Source organism: Amblyomma maculatum, unplaced genomic scaffold, assembly GCF_055883805.1.
Source record: "Amblyomma maculatum isolate TAMU_Amacu unplaced genomic scaffold, ASM5588380v1 scaffold_14, whole genome shotgun sequence".
Classification (NCBI taxonomy): Eukaryota; Metazoa; Arthropoda; class Arachnida; order Ixodida; family Ixodidae; genus Amblyomma; species Amblyomma maculatum.
Window position 1 is genome coordinate 498,039 of NW_028146739.1, and position 22,042 is coordinate 520,080.

The 22,042-nt window shown below is 44.3% G+C and overlaps 1 protein-coding gene across 5 annotated transcripts in view; it reads right to left on the reverse strand.

Annotated features, from left to right (window-relative positions):
* Positions 1-20,426, reverse strand: part of LOC146172058 (ubiquitin carboxyl-terminal hydrolase 8-like) — a 469,773-nt gene extending 449,347 nt beyond the window's left edge. For 2 of the 5 annotated variants that reach the window (XM_084586094.1, XM_084586091.1), the window contains exons 1-2: positions 19,892-20,149; positions 13,038-13,166 (exon numbers count right to left, since the gene is read on the reverse strand). Coding sequence is in view for 4 of the 5 variants with exons in the window: in XM_084586091.1 (XP_084442217.1) it covers positions 13,038-13,162 (125 nt within the window). In the remaining variant the exon portion in view is untranslated. Of the gene's footprint in view, positions 1-13,037; positions 13,167-19,891; positions 20,150-20,269 lie in introns of those variants that run through there. The other 3 variants (XM_084586093.1, XM_084586095.1, XM_084586092.1) reach the window with 2 other exon arrangements.
* Between the last annotated feature and the right edge of the window lie 1,616 nt (positions 20,427-22,042).

A 22,042-nucleotide genomic window follows, 5' to 3' on the forward strand; every position in this document is an offset into this window, starting at 1 on the left:
CCATTCGAAATTGGTAAAAAGAGGGATCGTTGTTAATTCTCTACGTGCTGCTCTCGCAAAGTCATGTGCACACTTTATGAACATCAGCGTGCAGGGCCAGATCGAACGCCTGAAAGCCGCTGGCTACCCGAATGAACTCCTGGCTTCGGTAGCGAATAAGCTGTTGCGGGAAGTGGAGAGTGAGGAACGAGGGCGATCACAACAATCCAAACGCCAGGAAACAAGGCCTGTTGCCGTTCCTTATATTCATGGTTTCTCCCACCGTCTGAAGAAGGTTGCAGGGAAGTGCGGCGTCCCTGTCGTCTTCTCTGCTCCTGAAAAGTTGTCGCGGCTTTGCCCTAAAGTGAATGGGCAAAAGAGTGGCATTGATGCATGCACGAAGAAGCATGACACCTGCTTCGTCCCCTGTAGAACGGGGGTAGTCTACAAGATTCTTCTGTCATGTGGGAAAACCTACGTTGGACAGACGGGCAGGTGCATAAACCGTCCCGAAGAGCAGTAGGATCCCTTGTAAAGAGCAGTCATTTAGCCTTGCACTGCAGCCGCTGCCCTAGCCCCACCAGTCCATCATGCACCCCTGCGTTCAGCGACACACGTGTGCTGCGCAGCTTCAAGCAGCAGTTGAGCAGGGAGATATTTGAGGCCCTTGAGATTCACAATCAAGGTGATTGTGCAGCAGTAGCTCGGTTGTGCTGTCACCCAAAGAGCTGGAATTTTTAAAGAGAAGAATGACACGTGGCCATAGGTGATGAGGCTCTAATCTGTTCGATAATGCAGAGGCGAAGGTTTGGGAGCATGCGCTCAAGTGATGGCGTTGAAAAACTTTTTGTATATATTGATGTTACGTCCATTAAACTATCAGTTGAAGTTCAGCGTTTGTCCCTTGTCTTTCTCCTTTAGTCCTATCTTTAATTTTACGCTGCCAAAATATGCACTCTACTTATCAAGACCAACTAGCCCGTCTTTCTACGTTAACTTTTCTTCTATTGACTTGAGATCCGGTTACTGGCAAATCCCCATGCACATTGCAGATAAAGAAAAAACGGCATTCATAACACCAGACGGACTTTACGAATTTAACATTATGCCTTTTGGATTATGTAATGCACCTGCCACATTCGAGTGGTTCATGGATACAATTCTACGTGGACTAAAGTGGCAAATTTGTTTATGTTATTTGGACGACGTAGTAATTTTTGGCAAAACATTTAGTGAGCACAACAGCCGTCTGGATATCGTACTTAATTGCATAGAACGAGCTGGTCTTGTACTGAATGCAAAGAAATGTCATTTTGGCGATCGTAAAACAATTGTCCTCGGTCACTTAGTTGACAAAGAAGGTGTTCGACCAGATCCCAAGAAAATTGAAGCCGTCAAAAGTTTTACCGTGCCCAAATCAGTAAAAGAGCTGCAGAGCTCTTTGGGGCTATGCTCGTACTTTCGACGCTTTATACCAAGGTTTGCAGACATCGCTTACCCACTTACGAGTCTACTGCATAAAGATACACCATTCAATTGGACCAGCGAATGTGACTCAGCTTTCCGTCATCTGAAGTTTCTTTTGACCTCGGGCCCAATCCTCCGCCACTTCTGCCCATCAGCTCCAATTGAAGTACACACTGACACAAGTGGTATCGGTATCGGCGCTGTACTTACACAACGCCATGGACGCGATCAGCACGTGATAGCGTATGCCAGCCGCTCGTTGAGTAAATGTGAAAGAAATTACACGGTTACGGAGCAAGAATGTCTAGCCGTTGTTTTCGCTGTACAGCGCTTTCGTTCCTATCTGTACGGGAATGCTTTCACGATTGTGACCGACCACCATTCCCTTTGCTGGCTCGTGAGTCTTCGTGACCCCTGTGGGCTGCTCGCTCGATGGGCTTTACGCCTACAAGAGTTTAATTTTACTGTGGTGCATAAAAGCGGCCATAAACACTCAGATGCTGACTGTCTTTCGCGTTTGCCACTTCAAACGACTGATAATGACTCAGACAATTTCGATGAATATTTGGCTCCAATTTCACAAACTTTCCCCAATCTCCGAGTTTTCCGAACCGAGCAACGCAAAGACAAAACATTAACTTCACTGTTTGATTCCGCCAACGATCCTATGAAGAACACATTTAGCATTCGCGAAGGAGTGCTTTACAAGAAAAATTTCGCCTCTGGAGGAGCACGTATGCTTCTTGCCGTTCCGGAAAGCCTACGTATCACAGTTCTAGAAATGACGCATGATGACGCCACGTCTGGTCACCCGGGAGTGGCCCGAACACTCCACCGCACACAGCAGCGATTTTACTGGCCGAAGATGCGTTCAACGATCAAGCGATATGTAGCCAGCTGTGTGCAATGCCAGCGCTTTAAGCTGTCGACTTCAAGCTCACATGGAAAACTGCAGCCAGTCACACCTCCAACAGCCCCGTTTGAGCAAGTTGGCATTGGCCTTCTTGGACCTTTCCCACGGTCCTCTAAAGGAAACCGATGGATTCTTGTGTGCGTTGATTATTTAACCCGCTACTGTGAGACAGCCGCGATACCATCCGCTACTGCGTCTGAAGTATCAAATTTCTTACTTCGACTCGTCATTCTTCGGCACGGCCCTCCTGCAGTCGTCATTAGTGACCGTGGACGCCAATTCACAGCGGACATTGTCGAAGAACTTCTTCGCCTCAGCGCCTGCAGTTTTCGCCACTCCACGCCATATCATCCCCAAACGAACGGTGTGGTAGAACGAACTAATAGGACGCTTACCACCATGTTGGCTATGTACGTCGCTGCAGACCATAAGGACTGGGATGGCGTTCTACCGTTCATTACGCATGCATATAACACAGCGCAACATGAGACAACAGACTACAGTCCCTTCTACCTTCTCTATGCTTGCACGCCTCGCTGTGCCCTCGACACCATACTGCCATTTTTCATTCATGACGAACCTTCTCTTGCTACCATACTCTGCAGAGCTGAAGAAGCCCGCCAGCTGGCCAGAGTTCGAATTTTATCTTCACAAGAACGTTCTAAGAACCGCTACGACGCCCGACACCAACAAGTTTCCTATGCTCCTGGTGACTAGTGTGGTTGTGGACACCTCTCCGTAAGCGTGGTCTTTGTCAAAAACAGCTGTCACACTACACCGGACCAATTGTTGTGTTAGAACGCATCAATGACCTGAATTACGTCCTAGCACACATAACGGCGAATGGTCGATGGTCCCGGCAGTCGCAGGTAGTGCATGTAGCCCGCCTCAAGCGATTTCATTCCAGAGGATCTCTGTAACTCGCCCGACGGGCTTCGTCTGTGAGGAGGGAAATGTTATGAGCCTTCGTAGAACGTCGACGGAAGATGAAGAAGAATGGTCGGGTAGATCGGTGAAGAAGAAAGAAGAGCAAGGGCAGAGGAACGTTTGCACGCTTCGCCGCAGTCCTGTTTGTACCGATCCCTGTAAATAAACCCCCCGTGCGTACAAAGCACGTAACAATATATACATTTCCTATGCTTTCCTTGGCCTCGCTGACTGTTGGCTTCTTTCATTCTTGTATTATAATGAGCCCCTCATTTTCCCCCCTACTTTCTTCTCTGGCTTCATTGACGACTTCATGAAACTACTAACATTTTATTTTTGATCTACTTTCTTAAATTTCAACAGCAAACCTTTCATTCAGAAGGCGGGGGTCTGCATCGGCCTCTGCATTGCCCCACTTTTAAGCACAATCTTTTTATCCTAGTGTGATAAAAGTATTAACACATGCTTGGACACGGCTAGAATAGCTAAGATGTTTACACATGTGGCAGTTGCGGTGCTGTAGAGGTAGAACATCTGCCTCGCGTGCAATAGGACCGTGGTTCGAATCTCAGTGCCGCACAATTCCCCACCAGATATAAAAAAAAAATATTTCGTGTGTTGATGGAATTGCATAAACAAGTTTGGGGTGCGACCTGATGCCGGTGAACACCACCGGAAAAGCACTCATTCACCAGAACAGGATTAGGCCACCCTGTAATTGGCCACAACCTCCTATGAATACTCTAATAAACACCCAGCCTTCAGTTTCCAGCGGCTGCAGAGCAAATGACCACAGCGGTGGTCAGACCTGTAACATAGCGGAGGGGCTAAGAATTTCTGGCTCCGGACAGGCCACCAGTAGAAACTGACCCTGTAAAACGTTTAACGCTAGAATGCTAGCTAACGAGGCTAGTTTAGCAACTCTGCAAGGAGCTAGCAGGCATGAAATGGGATGTCATAGGACTTAGTGAGGTTAGGGGGCCAAATGAGGCATATAATGTACTCAAGGGTGGGCATGTATTGTGTTATCAAGGTTTACCAGAGAGCCGAGAACTAGGAGTAAGGCTTCTGGTCATTAAGCTGGCAACATGAATGAATTCTATAGAATTAATGAGCGGGTGGTAGTCATAGTAACCAAGCTTAATAAGCAGTATAAACTGAAGGTTATACAGGCCTACGCACCTACAGGTAGTCATGATGAGCAGGCAGTTGAAATCTTCTACAAAAATATAGAATCCGCAATGGGGAAAGAAATAACACGGTATACTGTATACTCTACTGATAGGCGACACAATGCCAAGGTAGGAAAAAAGCAGGCTGGAGACCAGGCAGTGGGTGACTATGGCATTGGTTCTAGGAATAGCAGGGGGGAGTTATTAGTTGAGTTTGCGGAGAGTAATAACTTCAGTCATAAATACCTTCTTCAGCAAACGGAAGAACCGTCTGACAAGAAATTGTCACGAACATCAATTAACTCCATTAAATTCTAGTGAAAACATTTTTAAATATTCCTTTTTTCCTCGTACTATAGCAGACTGGAACCGACTGCCACCTCACCTAACAAATAGCATCGACTCGACTGACCTAATTCAGCCTTGACTACCTTGACTAACCTGTAATTGTGTTGCTGTTTTAAACATTTTTGTGTTTTAAATATAAAAACAAAATAATGTTTTTCCCTTATACTGATTTCACTGACGTGTTTCATTTGATTTTATTTATTTTAAATACTGCGAACCATGCATGGTCCTAGCAGGAGGGGCACATTCAAACATATTGCAATACAAGAAATGACAAGCATATGCATAGAGAAAAAAAAATGTCAGAAAATCAATCAGAATTGAAGACATAGACAGGCATCGCAACACAAAACAAACTAAAACCAAAACTCATGAAATAAGGAGATGACATTCCAACTCTGTTGCAAAATTGCTGGACAGAAAAATATGAAAGGTAAAGCATTCCATTGGGTACAGTTCTGGGGAAGTAACTATATTTAAATGTGTTTGTGTGGGCAAAAATTGGTGCCAGTGAGTGTTCCTGCGTGTGTCTGGTTCTCCTCGTACAATGAGCTTTGACGCATTTAGGCAACTTCATTTTCATATTTCTTTATAGGCAGTGATGAAGCAGGATGAGGCGACTGACCTTCCTTCAGGATTCTAGGGTGTGTATGTTGTGTTGTTTCATAAGAGTAGATGGTGGATCATGTCTTCTATATATGCCAAATATAAAGCATGCAGCGCGTAGGGGAAAAAATGTAAAGCTGCCTACAAACACAGAAAGTAGACAGCGCGGTCCATTCAGAAAGTAAGGGAAAGTAAAAGTGCAGCAAGAAATAGGAAAGGGGAAGAAACGGAAGAACATTCACAGCACTGTGCAGCATGAAGCGTGAGGCAGCAGAGGCAAGAAGTGGAGGTGCAGCATATGGGGTCTTGCAGCACTTGATTGCCATGCACATTTATCATTCATTGCCTTTTAAAAGACAGAAACGGCAAAAAGTAACACCGTGTTCATGTAAGGCTTTGTGGCTTCAAATACAACCAAGTTTGATTTTATGTGAAAACCAGTGTCCTCATGCTCAAGAGGTACTTCTACAAGATGTAAAAACTTTTTATAACTGAAAAAAACTTGCACAAAGAGATAATAAGAGAGAGGTGGAAGGTATTTCAGAGTGTGTGTTTTTTTTTTTCATCGACCCTTTCCCTCCTGCGCAAAATGAGGAAAATTGCTCCAAATTACCGGAACTTTTTTTTGGCTAATTTCATAAAGCTTTTTTTTCTGAGTAAAACAGCACCATTCATTCGATGCAGTACGAATTCTTTATTGCACAAATTCCATAAACAAAATGTTTAAAGAAGGCTTCACTGCAAGACACCAGTATTCTGCGAAAAAGCATCTTGCAGAGTTCGATGCACAATAAAAAAATGAACATTAAGAAAAAAATTTGAACCGCACATAAAATAAGCTACTTCAGCTATCCCAAACGTGTGAGAGAACGGGAAACGCGGCGATGCAGCAGGCGCATTTCATAAATCTATGGGGCACCATTCACGGGCAGCTGCGATATTTTTCGGTCCAGTCACAGAATAGTCATCGTCAGAGTCCTCAAATGACAACATGTCACTTTCCGTATCCGAGTACAACTCTACAGAACTGTCATCATCTGATCAGGAGTCATCACAATACTTTCCTTTGCGCGAGCTTTCACTGACGTGTGGCACAGGGGCAGCCATTTTTTGCACGCTGATGTTAGGCAGGAATATGACGAAAGGCAACACACAAATAGAAAAACGTGGACAAGTATGGCCATCTAGTGTCACTAACCGCAACTAGATGCAATAGGACAAGCATAGTCGTCATTGGTTCGCTGCATGAGCAAATGTCATTTGGTATATAGGTACAGAACCTAATGGCGAGCATACTCGTCAGCGGGAGGGAAAGGGTTAATCAATAAGACATGTTCAGTAAGAAGGCATTTAATTACCAGACAGCATCTTTAAGACCATGTCTTCACCAACAACTGATATAGTAAAGACCCTGATATAGTAAAGATATTTGCTGGTCCCAGTGGCTTTACTATAAAGGGGTTCTACTGCGTTCACAGCTTGCTTAAAGGAATTATTGAGAGACTTGAAATGGGATAAGGGTTAGGGATAATAAGGGTTGATGAAGAATATGTCAGTAATCTAATATTCACTGATGACATTGCCTTGCTAAGAAACTCTGGGATGAACTGCAAAGAATTATTGATGACATAGACAGAAACAGCAGAAAGGTAGGTTTGAAAATCAATATGCACAAGACTAAGGTAATGTTCAACAGCATTGGGAAGGAACAATAGTTTACAATAGGTAGTGAAGCACTGGAAGTGGTAGGCGAATGTGTCTACATACCTGAAGAGGGCGAATACAGGCTGGTTGGTACATGACCACGAATGGAAAGAAACAGCGCTACTAAGACGGGACAGAAGAGCAGACAAAACACATAACACATATGCGGTTACTACCTGTCCTATGTATACATAGGACAGGTAATAACCGTAGACCCGGATCAGAAAAGGAAAATAACAAGGAGAATAAGATTGGGATGGTGCACATTTGGCAAGTACTTGCAGATTATGACTAGCAGCTTACCGGTATCGCTCAAGAAGAAAGTACACAACAGTTGCATCATACCTGTACTCACCTATGGGCTGAAATCGAGGTTAACGAAAAGGGTTCTGCTTAAGCTGAGGACAACGCAGAGGGCTATAGAACAAGGAAGCGTGCAGAATGGGTCAGAGAAATAACTGGTGGAAATCAAGAAGAAGCAGGACATGTAGTGCAAAAAGGAAAGCAAGGGAAGGAAAGCGTAGCAGGGGCAGCAGAAATTTAGGTGGGTGGATGAGGTTAAGAAGTTCGCAGGGATCAAGTGGATGCTGCTAGCACAGGACCGGGTTAATTGTAGGAATATGCGAGAGGCCTTCGCCCTGCAACGAGTATAACCTGGCTGATGATGACTACCTCGTGGTTGTAAGGTCAGACTCGTTTCAAGATAAGGAAGATGTGGTATTTATGCGACGTTCGAAAGGCTCCGTTTCACCTTTTAGACGCTAAAAGACAACAGCGTCCAGTTTCTGGATGTGTGTTCGCTATTCCGGGAGGCGCATGTTTGTTGAAGCTATTGCCTGCGGCCCAAAAAAAGACGTTTTGAGACTCGAAGCGAGTAAAAAGAGGAATCGCAGTCAACTGCCTCTGTGCTGCTCGCAAAATCATGTTCTCACCCTACGGCCACCAGTGTGCAGTGCCAGCTCGAGTGCTTGAAAGGCTACCCAAACAAAGTTCTGGCATCAGTAGCAGCAAAACGTGGACAGTGGGGAATGAGAGCGGCCTCAGAAAACCAAAAGCCAGAAAACAAAGCCTGTTGCCGTTTCCTACATCCATGGGTTCTCTCACCGCCTAAAGAAAATTGCAGGAAAGTGCGGTTTACATGTTGTGTTCTCTGCCCTAAAGTAAATGGCCAAAAGAGCGGCAGCGATACTTACACGAAGAAGCACGAGACCTGCTTCGTCCTCAGTGGAATGGGAGATATGTATAAGCTCCCTCTGTCATGCTACCTTGGGACGGATGGGCAGGAGCATCAACAATCAGAGCATCGCAGAGCAGTTGAGTCCCTTGTAAAGAGTGACCACCTGGCAGAACATTGCGGCCGGTGCCCTAGCCCTACCAGACCAATGTGCACTCCAGCATTGAGCAGCACACGTATGCTGTGCTACTTCAAGCTGCAGAATAATGCACAAGTTCTTGAGGCCCTTCAAATATACAACAAAGGTGATAATTGCATCAGCACTGCCTCTGTATTCTTATTTATTTGTACATACTACAGTGGATGCAGCTAGCACAGAACCAAGTTAATTGGAGAAATATGGGAGAGGCCTTCGCCCTGCAGTGGGTATAGTCGGGCTGATGATGATGATAATGACATACTGCAGCCCTATTGGGCTAAGTTTAAAAGAAGAGAACGAGTATGACCAGGCAAAGAATTCCACCATTCGATTAAACGCAGAAAGAAACTGTATTTAAAAGTGCCTGTGCGGGCAAAATAAGCCTTTATGTTTAGGCTGTGGTGATTTCTCGTTTTAGATGGTATCGCAGGAGTTAGGTAATCATTTGAAGTGGCCCGGCAAGAGAAGTTAACAATGGAATGAAAAAACTTTAAAGAATCAGTCCGCTGGCGAGCTGAGAGTAGTTACAAGGCTAGTGATGAAAGTGCTGTTGAAGGTAAAAAATCCCTGTCAAACCTGTGACTTATGAAACGAATGGCCTTCTTCTGGACTACCTTGATTTGGTTAATTTCATGCTGTTTATGCGGGTTCCATACAGGAGAAGCATATTCAAGTAGCGGACAGGTTAGAGATTTATATAATAATAGTTTCGTATCCCTAGAAGCTGCCGTTATGGTGCGATGCAGGTATCCTAACTTCTGAGGTTATTAAATCTATGTGTTTGGACCATGACATGGTAGGTGTGAAGACGAGACCAAAATATTTGTACTCAAGGACACTCTGGATGGAGTTACTGTAAATTTTGTAAGTAAATATAGAAGGTGCCGTTTTATTAGTAAAAGTCATAACTGTTTTATGGACATTAATCGTCATTTGCCATGTAGCACACCAAGAACTAAATTCAGAAAACCATTTTTGAAGTTGTAAGTGGTCTTGAAAGCAGGAAATTTTTTTATATAACACGCAGTCGTCAGCATACTATGTTAAAGGTGATGTTACAAGGCAAGTCGTTTATAAAAATCAAGAAAAGCAATGGACCCAACACAGAACCCTGCGGAACTCCTAAGGGCACTCCTGTTAACATGGAATTAGCTCTGTTAAAGGATACAAACTAAGAACGCCGGTAAAAAATATTTCCAAAGAGCCACTCAGCTTTTGAAACGACAAGGCACACAAGAAGGATTGCCCTCTTCGCGCCATTATATCGGAGAGAGGAAGCTAGCAACATGCTCTGGGTTCCTTCCTGCAGAAACATCTCGACAAGCTTGTAGGGTGTGATCCTTTCCTCATCCACAGCTACAAGGACCTGGTGGCAGTTCTGAAAAAAGGAATCCCAACACCTTCTACGGCCTTTTCAATTGATGTAGAGGACTTATTCTACTCCGTCCCTCATGACGGCCCGTTTAAAGCAATCAGGGACAGAATTGACGAACATGGTGAAATAGATTTCCAGAACACTGCCGGAATTAGCACTGACCAGTTTCTAGAACTTATTCACTTTTACCTCAGCTCTACTGCTAGCCTTTACGATGGTCATTATTATTTTGAGAAATCTGGCATTTGTATTAGGTCATCCATTGCTCCTGTTTTGTGCGATATTTTTATGGCATCTTTTGACAGGCGCCTGGAGCAAGAGCTTTTAAAGCATCCGGTGTTACGCGTATTTCGTTATGTTGACGACTATCCTGTGATCCTAGATTCCCCTTCTAACCTTGACCTCGACTGTGTAGTCGCTAACATTCTTCATTCCTTCTCCTCCGAAGGGCAAGGCTTACACTTCACTCATGAATTGACAAGAGACAACATGATCCAATTTCTTGACCTTAAATTGTAGTTCTCCGAAGCTCAGGTTTGCTGGTCTTATTGTCCTCGCGCTAACAAAGGCCTTTTGCCTTTTCGAGTGCTCATTCAAAACTAGTGAAACGCAGCATCATCAGGAACAGTTGTCTCTCCGCCCTTCAGAAGTCATGTGCTCAGTTCGTTTCATCAAGTTTCCGGAATCGACTCCAGCAGCTCGAATCCTCGGGCTACCCTCAGCACTTAATTCTTAGTTCATGTGAAGGCCTTCTTCAGAAGTTAAAAAACACTGAAAGGAAAGAACGATGCAAAGACAGGATTCCTACAGTTGTCATTCCTTATTATCACTGCCTATCTCATAATATCAAAAAGGTTGCAGGCAGATACGGGATCCGTGTTGTATTTTCGGCACCTGTAAAGCTGAAAAAAGTTTGTCCATTGCTTTCGAGAGAAAAGGAACGAAGAGACACGGAGCACAGCACGTGCAGGATAAACCATCAGACCAAGTTCACCAGGTGTGCCTCCAGGGTTATCTACCAGATACCTCTATCTTGCGATACATCGGCCAAACAGGCCGGTGCTTCAATGAGCGGGCCCTTGAACACAATAGGTCTATGCGCACCGGCACAAGTAGCAATTTACCTCTGCAATTGCAAGAGCTGCGGATGTGACCCATGTCTGGATAGAACCACCTTCCTCGGTAGGGCAAGGGACAAAACTGAAAGGGAGGTCATCGAGGCCTTCCTAATCGCCAAAAAAGGTGACGACTGCATCAGTTCACAGTCAGTATCACAATCAAGACAGGAGATAGAGTATCTGGAAGGGCATGTTCGTATTCCACTGTCGCTTTGATTCTGCTATAATGTGCTGCTGTAACTGTCGAGCGTTCTTCTCGATAGTGCTTTTGTTTTGTTGAGAGGCTATATAAGCCAGCTATTTCGTGAATAAAACTAGCTGGAAGTCTGCGCCTTGTTTGTGCCTGTGTGTTTCTTGCGTCCAGTCTTTTTCGCGCAGTTTTACTCGTTCAATTAATATGAACCAACTAGCCCTTCAGAGTGTATTACTTCAATAGTAATATCCTTGATTGGCACGGCACTACGAGGAGTGGTGTCCGGATGGATGACGTCACAAGAAAACACGGACTGGAAGTGCTATTTATAATTCATGGGTCATTTGTAGATTCAGCGTCATAGTAGTTGTAGCATCACGTGGTAAGACAGATGAAAAAAACTTACGTGGGTTATTCTTTAGCACACCCTGTAGCTGCACTCGTAAGACAAAATCCTTAGTGCAGTTAATTTTCGATCGAAGCTCGTGCTTGGCTTTGATAAAACGTGTCAAGGCTGCCTGATTGTTTGAACGCTTCGTACGCCTAAGTCTGTGTACACGGCGCGTAAGATGCAATATATCTCGCGTCATCCAGGGAATTTTTATATTTTTCTTCTTGATTTTGAGAGGGATAAAGCATTGTATACTTTTAACAAAAGATTCGAAATAGCTCACCAATGTGTTGACATGTAGAACTTAGTACTATAAATTCTTCAAATCCATCAGCCAAGGTGTCCGTTATTGAAATGTCATCAGCTTTATTGAAGTTAGGAAACGTGGAAAAAACAAAATTCTGTTTAGCAATCGAAAAGCTTAAGGAGACAAGAACGGCCCTATGATCGGAGATTCCCTCAATGATGTTATGTTAGAGCTAACGAAAACCAAATCGAGGAGAGTGTCGCGTCTTGTGGGTTTATTGGTAATCTGGACAAGGTCAAATGAAAGTGAAGAGGAAAGTAGTTCCCTACTTATGGAAGTTTCTTTCAAAAGCGTTAAGGTAGGTCAATTAATGCCGGGGGCGTTAAAATCATCCATGCAGATAAGGTTACCCACATTGAGTTGCTGCTCGTTAATGTACCGACTAAGAGATTCAAGTTCATCTACAGAAGAACTTGGCGGGCAATAGGAGACACCAATCACGACATGTGTTTTGGTCAAGGTAAAGTTTACACCAGATTGATTCTATGTCACCTGGGGGTGACAACACTGAAATACTTGAGGTCAGACCGAAAAAGCAATGCAATGCCACCACCTTTAGTGCGACGTCGGTCATTGCGAACAGCAAGTAGCCAGTAGGTGTGAATTCTGAGTCTAATATGTCATCATGCAGCCATGTTTCTGCGATACCAACTACTTCAAAGAGTTGCGATATCTGAGCACTGGGAAACATGCACTCTGGTAATTCTGGCATTGCAGTAGAGAACACAATTGTATGGGGCATGCACTTGTGTGATGGTGCTATCAAAGTCTTCTTGTACATATATGATGTTCTTGCCATAAACCAGAGTTCGTTCTGAGCTTGCCTCCTTTCTTTGTCCTGTGTTTCTTGCACTGAAAATATGTATTCGTCCTCCTCCGAAACGAAGTTTCACAAGTGCAAATAGGATAAACTGTCAAGGGGAATATCTGATTGATCCCCGCAGACAATTGGCTTCTGTTAGTTTCTTTGAGGTCTGCAGGAATTTACTTTTCTTTTACTCTGCTTTGTTAAATTGGGTTAGATTATATAATTATACAAAGCGGATTGTGGGAATTCATCTTGGAAGACATTACCAATACTTGGCTCTTCCACTGAGGAAGCTCACAGCTTAAGAAGCTAAATAATTTAGCCGGAAGTGACCGCACCTAGCAGTTCAAACTTACATCCTGAGGTGCTTCCCTTTGAAGTACTTGTCCTTGAGACTTTTGGTGTCCGCATCCACGCGTTTCATCAGCTCCTCAAAGGAGTTGGCGAGGTGAAGACTCTTGGCAGCAGTTGGCATCTTCATCAACCTGATGAAAAACAGTTCGGACTCTTTCAAGTGAAGAGTTTAAGTAAAACGAGCTTTTGGGCAAGTTGATTACTTCCACAGAACTGCAGAGCAAAAAAAAAAATGAACACAAAGAAAGAAAAAACAATTGCTGCACTCATGACTGATTTTATTTGGCCAACGCATGGGAAATACAAAGGGTCCGTCGTGGAAGCGCGCACAGGAAAGAAGAAAGGAAGGGCACATGCCATGGTCATCCTGTGGCAGAGAAAAGGTCCTATTCACAAGTGCCCCTCCAGTAATTCACGCGTAGTAGTCACAAGCTCACATCGTCATTCTCTAAATTTCTTTCAATCGACACATTGGCCGACATAGTGGAATTTCATATGACTGGCTTTGCATGAGTTTTCCCAGCATCCAGCTTTAGTGGACTCCTTACCGGAGATATTTTGCCAGTTTCTGAAAAAAGTCATGCGCGGCTCCATTGACCGCGGGGCCTTACTGATGTCGCTGAAATTTCATGTGCCGCATGCAAAGGCCTCAAAATCTTTTCAACACTTTTTACTATGCTGATTTGCATGCCGTTTATCCGATGACTCAGTTACAAATCTTGTATAACGCAAGATTTCTTGACATAGACATAAGTGGCTAACTGCTGTTCTCGTGTCTTGTTTTAGATGCTTTTGATTTGCTTTGTGATATATCTGACCTAATGTGCACTCGTTTAGGCCATTTGGCTGTTGATGCACCCTCAAATAAATCTATCTATTTACCAGAGCCGAAAAAACAAGTGGCATCCCAAACCTGTTCGCAACTTTCTTCAAAATATGCGAGACTGTGTGCAGGTAAAGAAGAGCGCTACGACCTAAGACCATTAGTTCCTTGATTTAGAATTGTCTTTTTTACCAAGCCAACACGTGTGCTCGAAATATGCGCCCAGATCTAAAAAGGCGCTTTTGCGAAACGAATCGGCCCATTCTAAGTTAGTGAAGCACAGCATTGCAAACTTGTGTTTCTTGTACTGTAGTTTTTACTGCTTTTGCAGGCCACAGGATCCCTGGTTCAAGGCCAAGAAATACATACTGAAGATATTTGTTTTTTTTGTTCACTCAATGACCTACTTTCTTCTCACCCATCCTCCCCTCCCCACTCCTTCACACCTACTTTCTTCTCACCCACTTTCCCCTCCCCAGCTTTTCTTCTTTGGAAGCAAAAGCGTTTTAAAACCCCTGCCAGTGATGATCGCTTTGCCTAGACGAAGACAAGTCCAATTGTCGAAACGTTGGCTCGACGTGCGAACTGAGGCGTACCCCATTTACCCTTGTTCAGTGCTCCTTCATACCGTGTAAACCATCTTCTTCCTCTCGTTCTACTTGAATGCCTAAGAGTTGCCCTCATGTGATGCAGCAAAGTGTGGCAGAGCAGGTTGAACGACTAAGATGTTCTGGGTATCCACTCTCAGTTTTGCTGGCAGTGGGGGAAAAAACTGTAGTTATCTTCAAAAGCTGCAAGTCCAGTAGAAGCAGAAATAAGAAAGACAGGTGTCGTCCCTTACTTCCACAAGACTTCACATGGGCTGAAAAAGTGGCTCAGAAGTTTGGTGTCACTGTGGTATTTTATGCTCCATGCAAACTGTCAGGTTTGTGTGCCTAAATCTCTGGTAACCAGCAGAAAACTGGTTTTTTTTAAACCAAACACCAGACTATGTTCACTACAAGAGCAGTACACGTGGTTTATTCAATCCAATTGTCATGCAGAAAGGTCTATATTGGCCAGATCGGAAGGTGCTTAAATGCGCGCACCGGGCACAGGAAGCCTTACATGTCAAGGACAAATATTCCCCTTTATTTCCCACTGTTATCGGTCGGTGGAAATCTAAATGCTATGAGCATTCATGATCAAAAAAAAATAAGCAGAATTGCGTCAGGGATCTATCTGTAATTATCACCAAAAGGAAGTCCAAGTTTTTGGCATGGTCTGTAGGGTGTGTGGGCAGGGAATTCTTTTAAAATGTACTTTCCTTCGTCAGAATAAATCAGCTGTAAGTCCAGCAGTGTCGAGGATGTGCCTGCGTCTATTTTTGCTGGTTTCCTTTCTATGTGCTCAGATAACTGTAATCGAATATTTTGTTTGCAATGAAACTTTATATGTGATAAGCAAATGAGTCAAAACAAAAGAATCTTAGTTTTGTAAGGTATGCTGTAGTTTTATCGGAAAAAGATTGTATATCACAACAGGTTGCTACTTGCACACTGAAATTGTGTCGTATATTATTTTCTATCTGAATAAATCTATGAAACTTTTACTTTTAAAAAGGCTATAAAAAGTTTTTTTCGTCACCACAGTTTTTTCAGGTTAGCTCCTGGCGTTTAACTACCGAAAGCAACTCAGGCTATGAGACAGAGGGGGGGGGGGGGTGGGGGGGAGGGGTTGCTCCAGGAGTAACGCACAATGTAATAAGGTGTTGCCAAGCTTTTTACTGTATTATGCAGGTTATGGTCGCTATTTCAAGCAAAAATGGTATCTGTAGACAAATAGACTTTTTCTCCGAACTGCTTCAAAATCGGCAGAAATTCAAAAACACCAAATAAGGTTAACGTAGAAAGATGGGCTAGTTGGTCTTGATAAGTAGAGTGCATACTTTTTCAGTGCAAAATTAAAGACAGGACCAAAAGAGGAGACAGCGTTCAGCGTTCATTCCTTGTCTGTCTCCTCTTTTGGTCCTGTCTAATTTTGCGCTGAAAAAATATGCACTCTACTAAACACAGAAGGGACAACTCTGAGCCTTCAACTTTTATTAAAATCTCCCTCAAAGATGCTCAATACTTCATAATTGTTAGGGATTGAAAAAATGCAGCAATATAGTGTTTAAAATTATAGCGACAAAGCTGAGTGGCATGTCTTGAAAAAAGTCAATATTCAGCCTTATATTTCCGCACCGTGCAATGAGGTGGTGGAACAAACTTTTTCTCTGTATTATGCAGGTCCTATTCTTTATTTCAGATAAAATTTGTAGCTCTAGATTCATTATCACTAGCCGTACTATACCACCTGCAGGGCGAAGGCCTGCCCAATTTTTTTCCAATTAACCTAGTCCTGTGCTAGGAGCATCCACTTGATCCCTGCAAACTTCTTAGGCTCATCTACCAACCAAATTCCTTGCCGCCTTCCGGTACGCTTTTTTTTTTCTTGGAATCTAATTGATTATTCTTAGAGACCACCAGTTATCCTCTCTTCGCGCTACATGTCCTACCCATGCCCATTTCTTCTTCTTGATTTCAACTAGAATGGCAGTAACTCAAGTTATTCCTCTGACCCCCTGTGCACGCTTCCTATCTGATAACGTTACAAGCTCTTGACAAGTAACTTCTTCCTTGAAACAATGTGGAAAAGGAGAAAAGGAAGAGATCTAGATTTACTAAAGTAGAGCGAGGTAGCGATCCATCGTATCGAACCACGTGAGAAAACACGGGAAGAAAAGACGACGCAAGACAGTGATTGTCCTGTGTCATGCTTTCTTCAGTACCCATTTTTTTCCGTGCTGTTCGATGTGATCGATTAGTAAGTTCTTTCTCCACACTGTTTCAAAACCAGCCAAAATTCAATAACGTCAACTACAAATTAGCCCTAATGTAATCAGCATCATGCTTTTAACACTATGCAAGAAGTTGTGGATGAAACAGCGCAAAGGATAGGGCATAAGGAAACGAGGAAAGACATACACAGGCGCTGACTGAAGATTATTTTGAAAAACAGAGATATATTGCAAAGGAAACAAGAGGGCAGTACATCGATAGTGGTAACGCTCAGTCACCGGTGGTCAGAAGATAGGCACGTCAGTGAATAAAACGTGTTTATGAATGAAGCTGCGGTGAAGAAGGGTGGCCAAGAGCCGACGACAGATGGTTCGTTGCTAACGGATCCGCGAATGGTTGCGTATACAAGGTAGTTGGGCTGCATGCTAGTGATTAACATCTTGTTGGTGACCAAGAATCAGAAGTGGTTGTGGTCACATATGTAGCGGTATGTGGAAACTATGCAGCACCTTTTAGCGCGTTGCCCTATGTAGTGGTTTTTTTTTTTTTTTTTTTTTATTGTGTTGTGTTGTGTGATACTGGTCTTGACCTAAGAATATGGACAGCTGCGAACAAAAATCAGTTGCGATCAATAAAGCTATTTCTGCCGTGCCAACTGTCCATGGAGTACAAAGACACCGCGCAACGAAGCACATGTGCTTTTCAGCAGCAGTGCTTTTGGTCAGAAGACCGGAACCTTAGATTTATACCGCTGAACCAGCAAAGCGTCTCGTTAGGCAGTCTTATTTGAACTAATACTCGTGGCAACTGCTTACAACGTTAATTCTCTCGTACCCAGGCACACGAATGGCATCTTTGCAGACCGATATAATGATCATGCAGCCGCGCGTACACTGGTCGCAGTCAAAGTCACTGTCGCCATAGTCACCATCACATTCCGAGCACAGTAGGTCTACGGCAGCTGGCTTGGAAATTGGACGTGATCATGTTATAGCATGCCATGTATACTGAGCGCGTCTGCTGGGTTGCAGAGTCCTACACCTGCGTACTCGTTTTGGCAGCTGCCGTCGCACGCTGGCACTACACGCCTGGCACCACTGCAGCACTTTTCATAACTAGTGTAGCCAGTGCAAGGCAAATAGAGGAGATCTTTATTCTAGCCAGTTATTAAAAGGGTGCTCCACACAGCGCTGTGGCCACGCAGCGGGATGTACCATTTAACAGAGGACCACAATGTATTTGAAGAAAGGCCGGTCGATCATCAGAAATATTCTAGAAATTAAAAAAGAAAAATTATTTAATCCAGACTTTAAGACAAGAAACTAACTGCACATATGATAACTTTTAAGAATTTTTTCATTACAAGTACTGGTTTTTATACATTGTAAAAGAATGAAAGAGCATGATTCCAGCAGGTTATCGCACTTCAAGGCACTACAGATCCCGAAGCTTAGCTTTTATGTCCATATTCTATAAAAGCAACTTCTTTCTTTGAGAGCGATATAGGTGGATACCTATGCATTCATCTTTCCAATTTTTATTTTTCTTGTTTCTATGATTTCACATATAAGTTATCCTTTATTTCCGCTGACAATTTTACATTCCTTAAAACTATGTGAAATCCATCTTGCACTCCAGCATTCGGCAAGGCTGCCTTTGTTGGTCACAGCGGCAGCTTTTGCATGTATAAGAAAAACAAGGCACTGTGTACTGCATGGCAACCACTGCATGTTAAAGAATAATAATAATACTAATTGGTTCACAGAAAGGGAAAGGCGCAATATCTATCACACTTGTTTCTGTGGACACCTGAACTGCACTGTAAAGGAAGGGAGGAAGGTGGGAGTGTAAGTGGAAAGAGAGAAAGAGGAGCTGTAGTTGAGGGCTACGGAGTAATTTCGACCACCTGGGGATCTCTAACGTGCGCGCTGACGAACGCCTCTTTGTTAAAGAACTCCAGGTAGCACATTTTCGGAGACAATCAGTAAAACACCTCTCATAGCCTGAGTCACTTTGTGACATAAAACCCTATAAACCAAACCGAACCTTCAGTTCTCAAGGTTTTTATTATGTTCCCTGAGAACCTCATTCAAACACCTCCCTGTCTGAACTATATTGACCTTGAAACAAGACAACAGGTGGGAACACGCAAATACTGCACACTACACAGGTTTCTTCTCACTCTTTATTTCTAAGTGGCAAAAGGATCTGTCATATCTCACAGTTTTGCCAAGTTTATCAGGTGCCGTGGAAACAAGTACTTCCGCTCAATGCCAGATTTTTTTTTTTTCGACTTTGTTTGTGATGATATGAAGGCACTACTTCCTTTTACTGACCTGGCGGGCTTTGACGTTGAGACCCTTTATTACTCAGTCGATTTTCTGGTACCAACATCACTCTCAAAGAAACATTTAGACTGAAATCGTGTTTCTTCATGCTCGTACAGGGAGCAAAAAAAAAAAAAACGCACATGCTATATGAATAAATTCCTTAGCAAGATAGCGAAGTGTTGTCCTCTATGTTTCTGTTCGTGTCTCCGTCAATATGAGCCGTCCATCAACGCCAGGCAACAACACGGCAGCAAAGATAGCCGTCATGATCTAAGCAGCGCCAAGATGTTCTGTGGTATTCCGCGTAGTACATAAAGAGGCTACCGCGGGTCTAACTGCATGAGTGGAAGCGTGGGCGAGTTGGTGATGGTTCGATTGGTGCATAGCGCTAAAAGGACCAATCTAACTGCATGTCAATGGCACAAGTTGCGATTTCGCTCTACACTCCGATTAAACAGTTCCGTAAACAGCACACTTGCACGTCACAAGTGTTACCATCCCAACGACAGGAAATAACGCTGCAAAAACACTGCAATTTCGGCTAGTTGGTTTCAAGCAATGGTGAAAATCGCACAAAAGAGCTCGACAAGCGTACAAACAAGACAGGAAAGTAGCACTTATTTGTTCCTTGCGCTTGTGTCTACGTTTCTTTTGTGCTGGGAATTTTTTCACCATGAGACAGCAACGAGTGAATCGAGAAGTGAATGGGAAAGCCGGAGAATTTTCTGGTGAGGTGCACTTTCCGCGACCTCTCACTCAGGGGCACTGCTACAGCGCTCGTCTTGTCGTTTCTTGTGTTGTCCTTTTTTGCGCATAACCTTTCATGGCATTACTAGATTCAAGCCAACTAGCCCGACAAGAACTCTTATTGAACGACATACCTTTTTTTTCTTTTTTTTTTTTTTTTTTTCTGTTGCGTCAGGTCCGTGTGACGAAGGCTTGAAGTGCGCTAATAAGCATTACGTAAGCGCATTAGGTTCCGGGCACTCATGGTTAATCCAAGAACCAGACACGCGAATATTAAATGCTGTCACAAGACAAACTCGCTTAAATCCATCCTAAACTTCCTACGTCTACGTACTATTGCGGCTACCTGTATGACACAGACTGGCCCCATGCAGGCCCCTTCCTTGGCCATGCCTTGGCTACTTCGTCTCAGAAACTCAAATCAAGATTAAAGACTGAAACCCACAAAAAAATTAACATAAAATAACAAGCAAGTTTTTAAAAGGACTAGTCACATAAAACAAATTCGATACCTCTAAAAAATTGGCGGCGGAGACTGGTGACCCATGCTGGTGACACGCAGGCCGCGGAAAGTCAGGAGCACTTCCGTCCCGTCTAATTCTCCCAAGCGGGGGCGAAAGGAGGAAAGAAAAAGCTGGGAGGAGGACTTTTCCCTCGCGCCTAAATTTTCCCCTCGCACTGACGGCGCCGCCGGCTGCGCTGCGTGGCTTGCTTCGTCCTCGCGTGAACCGCTGCAACCGTTACAGGGGTGTGAAACTCCCTATACCTCCCAGCGGCCACGAATTACAGACGCTAGCGCCAAACTCCCCATTATAGGATTATAGCGGGCGGGGGCGCGTAAAAAATGGACTTGACGGGGGAGGCCGTATAGCGGACTGGTCCAAAAAAACGGTGCGCTGAAGGGGGTGTCGGTAGGCTGCTTCAAGCAGCGCGGGTCGCGCGCTCGCGTGCGCCCGCGCCCGGGAAAACGCTCTGCCCGTGGATTTTCTACCGCATCATCGTTCTGCCGCGGCGCGACCATGCGACCGGCTCGCGGCAGGAACAGTGTGATGGAAAGAAAAACCACAAACATAGCGCTCTCGAGGGCGCAGGCGCTCGCGAGCAAGCGTACCCGACCGCAGCAAGAAATAGCACAGAGAACAGCAGATATCGTTTCTCTTTTTTATTAGCTGCACGTGAAACAGAAAATGAAAAGATGCGACAAGGTATCCCTCACACACGCGCACTTTACATAGCTAACAGTTTACAGTAGTGTTATGTGTTCTGCGCTAACATTGTAATCTTGCATGCTTGCTTTATCACTACAAAAGAACCCAGTTTGCCGGCACTGCTTCTGTCAGCATGTGTACAGTTGATATGAAATTAAATAAATGATGCACATATTCATTCTACGCATTCCATACCATCAAAGCAATGTAGAAACATGAGCAAATACCTGCGTTCTAGTTACCTAGTGGTTGGTATTTGATGCAAGTAATCACATGTCACTGCGCTATACATAACCAAAATGCATGATTAAAAATTTACACTACCCTTCCTGGAAGAACCGTCTTCTTCGAAACGCACGTCTCTCCACAGTACATGAAGGTAACAAGTTCAACAACACGAAACACAGCGGATATCGCCGACTGTAATGGCCAGCACAATGAGCAGACGAGATGGGTCCACGGAACTAGAGGTGCACGCAGACAAGTCTCTCGTCTCACGAAGGGGCGAAGAGCCAGCAGGAATGAGATGCACAGAGTAAAAGAACCGCGACGAAAAATCGCGACTTTGGCCGATAAGCCAACACGCAGAGAATTCACAGCGCTAGGCTACGCAGACGACCGACGTAGACGACAGTTCTAATTCAAAACGAGCGGAGTCGTAACGGTTGCAGCGGTTCACGCGACGAAGCAAGCCACGCAGCGCAGTCGGCGGCGCCGTCAGTGCGAGGGGAAAATTTAGGCGCGAGAGAGAAGTCCTCCTCTCAGCTTTTTCTTTCCTCCTTTCGCCCCCGCTTGGGAGAATTAGACGGGACGGAAGTGCCCCTGACTTTCCGCGGCCGACCGTTACGACTCCGCTCGTTTTGAATTAGAACCGTCGTCTGCGTCGGTCGTCTGCGTAGCCTAGCGCTGTGAATTAATTCTCTGCGTGTTGGCTTATCGGCCAAAGTCGCGATTTTTCGTCGCGGTTCTTTTACTCTGTGCATCTCATTCCTGCTGGCTCTTCGCCCCTTCGTGAGACGAGAGACTTTTCTGCGTGCACCTCCAGTTCCGTGGACCCATCTCGTCTGCTGATTGTGC